This window comes from Neophocaena asiaeorientalis, unplaced genomic scaffold, assembly GCF_003031525.2.
Source record: "Neophocaena asiaeorientalis asiaeorientalis breed wild unplaced genomic scaffold, Neophocaena_asiaeorientalis_V1.1 scaffold43, whole genome shotgun sequence".
In the NCBI taxonomy this organism is placed as follows: domain Eukaryota; kingdom Metazoa; phylum Chordata; class Mammalia; order Artiodactyla; family Phocoenidae; genus Neophocaena; species Neophocaena asiaeorientalis.
Window position 1 is genome coordinate 9,968,620 of NW_020173674.1, and position 7,454 is coordinate 9,976,073.

Sequence of the window (7,454 nt, forward strand, 5' to 3'; positions counted from 1 at the left end):
GGCTTAGTTGCTCCATGGCATGTGGGATCTTCCTGGACCAGGTCTTGAACCTGTGCCCCCTGCATTGGCAGGCGGATTCTTAACCACTGCGCCACCATCACCTGCTTTTATACGTACCAGTATGTGATAAATATCATTGAGGTGGCAGCCTCTCTGTGGGCTTCGGGAAGCAGAGAGCGGAGCTGTAGGGGAGCCTCCTGGAAGGAGGGGTTTGGGATTCGACTGAGTGGAGAGGAGCAGAGAGGATGGCCGTGGTGCCTGGCACCCGGGTTGAGTCTCCGGGTCCCTCATCCTGATCCTGCCAAGTGAGGGGGTAGGAGGAACGGCTCCCTTCCCTGGGGGAGAACCTCGAAGTGAAGACACTATGATCCCTTTGCTGAATCCAGCGAGAAAAAAGTCAGCACCCAATCCAGACATATGTTCTGTCCCTTCCCCAGCCCCCTGGGCAAGTGTCTAGAGAGGCCATTCGCCTGACCTTTGCTGCCTAGAAACACCTTGGACTTTCTTCCTGGCAAAGGCCAGCCATCCCCTGGCTGGCCCTCAGCACATGCTTTCTCTGGCAGGCTGCACCTACACAGGTAGAATCTTCTACAATAACCAGACCTTCCCGTCCGTGCTGGACCCGTGTCTGAGCTGCATCTGCCTGGTACGACCACCCAGACCTGACCCCTGTCTGCGGAAACTCCCCAGAAATAGCCACCAGCTCCTGAACCCTGCAGGCAAAATCCAGAGACCTCCAAGAGAATGGTCACTTCTGGATCATGGTGAAAGCCGGCTTCCTTCAGCCCTGCCCCGGGGTGATTCTTTACCCAGGGCCAGAGAAATACTTTGAACCCTGCCTGGCAAAAGTCCTCTGCTTCTGGGTGACCAGGGAGGGTCTTGGGGGCCTTACGGTATAAAATATGGCCCAGGGATTCTCCCTGAGAGTGGAGGTGAGGAACACAAACCCAGGACTCTGTACAGAATCGTTAATATGCTCACGTTCTCGAGCCCCTGCCATGTGCCAGTCCCTGATCTCAGCACGACCTGTTAATTCACGGGGAATCCTATGAGGTGGGTACCTCCATCCCCAGCTGCTAGGTGAGACAGCCGGGCGCAGAGACCCCGCAACTAGTCAAATGAAGTGCCAAGAATCAATTCTAGTATCCTGAGTCTGCCTCAGACGGCACACTTTTACCCCTAAGCCATACTGCCTCTCAGTCTAAATGACAGGAATATCATTTAGTATTTGGAAAATGGAAAAAATAAGTCCTTATTGCTTGTCATGCTAGAAGTGTTTCATGCCTAGGGGGCTTCTTTGCTGGTGGTGGGTGAAAAGGGATGGGTCTGCAGAAAGATCGAGCAGCTTGGGGTGAACATCTCTGGCCTCTGGGTGGCCCTGTTCGTTCACAGCCATGTGCTTTGGGGAGCTTTGGCTTCTGGGTCCTTCCCCATAAGTTTTTGGTGCTCAGCTTTCCTGGGAAGTTCATGGATTTGTTTGACAGGTAGCTGTTGACAGTTGAGCTCTGAGGACAAGGCTGGGCCTGGGGGGTTTGCATTCTAGTGGGAGGACAGACTCTAACTCAGTCTGTTACCTCACCATGGACCTCTCACCTGACCTTGATGGCTCCGATGGGCACTCAGCGGCTATGTGATGTGTCCTTCACGAGTGACCCATCAGCCCCCCAGAACAAAGGGCCTTCAGTGTTTTCTGTGTCCTGCAGCTGGGTTCGGTGGCCTGCTCGCCCGTGGACTGCCCCATCACCTGCTCCTACCCTTTCCACCCTGACGGGGAGTGCTGTCCAGTGTGCCGAGGTGAGTGGGACCAGCCACCCCTCGTGCAAGGCTCCTGAGTGGGCCTTGGCTCTCACGGCCCCTGTCTCCTCTGCCCCTGCAGACTGCAACTACGAGGGGAGGAAGGTGGGGAATGGCCAGGTGTTCACCTTGGACGATGAGCCCTGTACCCAGTGCATATGCCAGGTGAGCTGGGCCTGGGGACCCTGGACCTGTCGACCCAGGGGCTGCTTCTGGCCTTTTGTCCCTTTGTGAAACTTGGAGCCCCTTAGCCAGTGTACGCCCGTCTTCCACCTGCCATTCTTCAACTTCAGTTACCTGCGGGGATACCTTCGGATTTGATGCTGTCCTCTACCTTTGTTGTTTCCTTAAGGCAGCCCCACTGTGTTTGGCTTCACCTGTTGTTCAGGTGAGGGTCAGGCCCTGCAGCTTCTGCCCCACATCTTTCCGTGGGTCCAACTGCTGGTGTAATATGTCCTTGAGGGCGCTGCTGGGGAGGGGTGAGATGCTCTGGGCTTCCTCATGTGTCTCCTTCTGCTTCCCCAGCTGGGAGAGGTGAGCTGCGACAAGATGCCCTGCCAGCAGGCCTGCTCGGACCCCTTCACGCCCCCCAGGGACTGCTGCTCCTTCTGTCCAGGTAAGCGGCCTCTGCATCCTGGAGCCTCACCACCGTCCTTTTCCACTTTGCTTTTCTGCCCAGAAACACAGGACTTGTACAGGGCTGGATGTGAGAAACCCAGGCTCAGAGAGGGCACGTGGCCTGCTCAAGGTCACACAGCCAGCACGTGGTGCGCCCAGGCCCAAGCCTGGGCTTGCTGACCCTCGTCAGTGCTATGCCACGATGCGCCGTGCCGTCTGACGAGTCTGTTTACTGTTCCTTTTTCTTCTTCATTTCCTCCTTTCTGAATCTCTCCCTCTGCTTTCTTCCTTTTTTAAAAATTGGAATTTAGGAACTGAATCAACTTTGCAGAAGAATAATTGCTAATATGTATTGAGTATCCATTAATTGTGGTGTAATTGACATGTAACATTATATTGGTTTCAGGTGTACAACATAAAGATTCAAACTTGTATATATTGCAAAATGATCACCACAGTAAGTCTAGTTAACATCTGTCACCCCACATAGTTACAAAATACTTTTTTTCCTGTGATGAGAACTTCTATGATCTAATCTCTTAGCAACTTTCAGGTATAGTATTTCAATACAGTATCATTAACAGCAGTCACCATGCTGTACATTATATCCCAATGACTTATTTATTCTGTAACTGAAAATTTGTGCCTTTTGACCCTTCAGCCATTTTGCCCACCCCTCTCCTCCCACCTCTGGCAACCACCAATCTGTTCTCAATATCTGTGTGCTCAGTTTTTTTTTTTTTTAAAAAAAAACGATTCCACATATAAGTGAGATCATATGGTACTTATCTTCCTCTGATTTATTCATTTAGCATAATACCCTCTAGGTCCATCCACGTTATCGCAAATGGTAAGGTTTCATTCTTTTTTGTGGTTGGATAACATTCCATTGCGTATATATACACACACCGCATGTTTATCCATCTTCATCTGTCGATCGACACTTAGGTTTTCCCCATGTCATGGCTGTCGTAAATAATGCTGCAATGAACCTTGGGGTGCATATATCTTTTGGAATTAGTGTTTTCATTTTTTTTGGATATATACCCTGTAGTGGAATTGCTGGATCATATGGTAGTTCTATTTTTAGTTTTTTGAGAAACCTCCATACTGTTTTCCACCATGGCTGCACCAGTTTACATTCCCACCAACAGTGCACAAGGGTTCCCTTTTCTCTACTTCCTTACCAACAGTTGCTGTGTCTTGTCTTTGTGATGATGGCCATTCTGACGGCTGTGAGGTGGTATCTCATTGTGGTTTTGATTTGCATTTCCGTGATGATTAGTGATGTTGAGCATCTTTTCATGTCCCCGTTGCCCATCTGTTTGTTTTCATACGTCTTGTTTCATTTTCACAGCAACTCTTTGTGATAGATACTATTAGCATCCCCATTTTCCAGGTGAGGAAACTGAGGCACAGAGAGGTGAAGTGAGGTGCTCAAGGTCACACAGCTGGTTGGCAGTAGAACCAGGATTTGAGCCCAGAGTCAATGCTTTTAGCTACTCTGCTACATTGACTCCTGAAAATGATTCACATCTGTTTGTCTTTCTCCATCGTGAGTGTTTGTTCATGTGGATCTTTTTGCAGAGGTATAAACAGGACATGGACAACCTACTGTAACACACAGTTTCAAAATATTGATGTAGCCCACAGCTGGTCATTTAAAAAAGCTCCCAAATATTATGGTTTGCTTACCCCTTCCCTTTTTGGTTGACATTTAGGTGGTTTCTTTTTTCCTCTTCTTTTTTTTTTTTTTTCCATCCATAGTGGACCCACTGTGAAAAAATCTTTGGTCAGACAACTTTTGTTTTCAAATTTTGTGAGTTGCATTCAGACCCTGTGGTTAATAGGTGCAGTAACTAGGTCACAGGGTGTCGGGAGTGGTTTGGTGACTCCTAGCGAATGACAGCGGGTTACCAGATGGGGTCCTAGAGAAAGGGGAAACTTACAGAGACGTAGCTGGTGCCCCATATGCCCACCAACTCTACACTGTGCGTTTTGAATTTAATTTTTCCAGGTTAACGTGTCCATAAAGTACCTTACCGGTGGCTATTGTACATTTTTTAAACTTCCAGGAAGACAGTGAATTTTTCCACGGATTTGTGGCCTGAATTTCCTCTTGTATAAAATACCTCTTTAACTCCTTTGACCTTTTGAAGAGGACATCCTGTATTTAGGGCAGCTCTTCAGTTCTGTGGGTGGAGAGAGGCTGTCAGGACTGCTGGGGCTGGAAACATCCTGAGCCCGTACAGTCATTATGTTGGGAACTGTGGAGTGATTATAGATTCGACCTTAACCAGCACAAAACCCTCTGCAAGCTGATGGATAGTATTCCCCTGCTTTCTAGAGACTAATCGTTAGCTAAGGTGCCAGGCAGTGTATGGAGCCTTTTACCTGTATTGTCTCATTTAAATGCCCCAGGAATGTTTGTTTATGCATGGGTGCTCTTATTGTCTCCATTTTGCAGATGGGGAAATGGAGGCTCAGAGAAGTTAAGTTTCTGTCTTTTTAAAAAGAATTTATTTATTTAAAAAATTTTTTTGGCCGTGCCGCACAGCTTATGGGATCTTAGTTCCCCAACCAGGGATGGAACCCGGGCCCCAGGCAGTGGAAGTGCCAATTCCTAACCACTGGGCCGCCAGGGAATTCCCAAGTTTCTGTCTTTAAGGCCACGTTCTAGGTGGTAGTGTCGCCGGACTCAGGGCCAGGTCCCTCTGATTCCTCACCCCACGCTCGTTTCCATTCTGCTCTCCTGCCTCCTGATGGGGAAACTGAGGCCCAAAGAGATGAGATGCAGAGCCCACCTCCTTCTCCTGGGGCACCTGCCTCAGCTGCGTTCACCATGTGCGAACTTGTTTTAAGAAGAAATGCTTTTTACTGAAATACGAGGTGAATTGTTTCCTTTTGATAATTAAAAGAAAAAAAAGAACAGCTTTCTTGAGATATAATCCACACACCCTGTAAGTCACACGCTCAAAGTACACAATTCAGTGGTTTTTGGTAAAATGGTTTTTGTGATTATCCTTTTGATGGTTTATATATATATTTCAATTGAGGTATATTTGATGTACAATATTATATAACTTTCAGGTATACAGCAGGGTAACTCACAATTTTTAAAAAAGTTATAGGTTATCTTTTGATGATTTTTAAAATGTAATCATTCCAGTTTGTAATGTGTTTACCAGCCTCCGTCTCCTCCCTGATCATACCTTTCTCCAATATTCTTCCTTCCTTCCCTTGTTCTCCCGCCATGGATTAAGCCCTTATGATGCGCCGGCCTCCAGGCTGAGACTTAAAAACAAATTTTTTCAATAGACTTTTTTTTTTTTAAAGCATTTTTAGGTTCACAGCAAAATCGAGCAGAAGGTACGGATAGCTCCCCGAATCCCCCTGCCCCCGCCCCACGCATAGCGCCCCCTGCTGTCAACATCCCCCACCAGATGGTACATTTGCTACAATCAATGAACCTACTCTGACACGTGATTGTCACCCAAAGTCCAGAGTTTACATTTGGGTTTAGGCTGAGACCTCTCAGGCTCCATCGCATTCAGTCCTCATTGCGTGGCCTATGTGGCCATCACTGTTACTGTGATGGCCATTTTACAGATGGGGAAATGGAGGCCCAGGGGAGTTACGTGCCTCACACAAGGTCACACAGCCAGTGCCTTGGTGAACTGTCCCTCTCTGCTCATGGTTCCTCTTGGGTCTTCCCTTTCCTGGAGGCAGGAGCCGGCGGGATCCCCCAACCCCAACGGCCGGTGCACAGGGACCCTTAAGGGCCAGAGCTGGGGCCCTGTTCTCGGTGCAGCTCATCTCAGACCTGCCTCAGTCGTAGGGGAGAACCATTGTGCATCTTCTTGCCCCGCCCCCTCTCTAGATTCCCTGGAAGAAAGCCGGGGTCTCTCCCCTCGTGGAGACGTTGAGCTCAGCAAAGTGGCCCGGACCCCCCGTGGAGACCCCGAGGCCCTGCCCAACTGCAGCTCCTGCCCGGGGCCCCCAGCGGTGTTGCCTCGGAGGCCAGCGCTGCAGCTCCTCCAGCTCCTCCTGAGAGCGAACCTGTCTGACATGCAGACTATACCCGTGAGCCCCTCAGGAGCCCAGGCCTTACCCTCACCCCCTTTGGGGCCAGGGGGCATGTTCCCAGGGGAGCCCGGGGCCTCCCAGCCCCCTCGGCCCTCACCAGGGCCTTCAATCCCTCCAGGAGCCTCCTCTCTACCTCCGGCCTCTCCCGGGGCTCCCGGGCCACCTCCTGTTACTCCAGAGCCCTCGTCCTCGGCCTCCGGGGCCCACACAGCATCCAGACAGCCTTCTCTGCCTGCCACCATCCGGCGTAGAGCCTCAGCCCTTTCCACGATGGGCCCCAGCCCCTCAGAGGCCCCCGTCACCATCCTCAGGCCTCGCAGACTCTCTCCAGCCACCTCCAGACTCTCTGCAGCCCTTGCAGCCACGGCCAGCCCTGGCCCCCAGGAGCCCACCATGGGGCCCTCACAGGAGGAGTCCACGGTGTAAGCAGGCCTCCGTTGCAGGGCTGTGCCCGGGAGACGCCAGACAGAGAAGGCTCTGCCAGAGGCCCTGGGAGCTCGCAGGGCGGCTCTGGGGGCCAGTGAGGCTGCCGACTCCTTCAGGACCCCTGGCGGGGACGGAAAACCCTCAGGGCCCGATGTAGCCTTGCTCCCAAGAAGCATCTGGGATGTGTTGTGAGACTCCAGCAACACGTTCTCCACCGTCAGCATCCTCCCTGGACTGCGTGGGCCGCCTGTCTTCTGAGAAAGGTTGGGGCAGCTGAGTCCCTCCTCTGGAGCAGGAGGGTCCGAGGGGCCTGGGATTCCACTGAGATTGTGCCACCAGCTGTCATGTGTCCTCACCCGAGGTTTCCTGATTAAAATCTGTCTCGGTCTCTCCCAGGCTTCCCTGCTCATTCACTTCTCGCCTTTGGGAAGGTGGGAAAACGTCACTGCAAGCCCACAGGTGATGAGCTAGTGCCCACCTCAACCCCCAGCTCGGGATAAAAGCCTGCACAGACCTGGGGCTAGATTGGG

At 51.1% G+C, this 7,454-nt stretch overlaps 1 protein-coding gene across 1 annotated transcript in view; it reads left to right on the forward strand.

The window, feature by feature from the left end:
- VWCE (von Willebrand factor C and EGF domains) overlaps positions 1–7,019 on the forward strand; it is a 29,966-nt gene extending 22,947 nt beyond the window's left edge. The window contains exons 16-20 of the mRNA XM_024749083.1: positions 564–646; positions 1,704–1,794; positions 1,877–1,959; positions 2,320–2,410; positions 6,293–7,019. Of these exons, the coding sequence (XP_024604851.1) occupies positions 564–646; positions 1,704–1,794; positions 1,877–1,959; positions 2,320–2,410; positions 6,293–6,924 (980 nt within the window). The 3' untranslated portion in view covers positions 6,925–7,019. The remainder of the gene's footprint in view (positions 1–563; positions 647–1,703; positions 1,795–1,876; positions 1,960–2,319; positions 2,411–6,292) is intronic.
- The last annotated feature ends 435 nt before the right edge of the window (positions 7,020–7,454 follow it).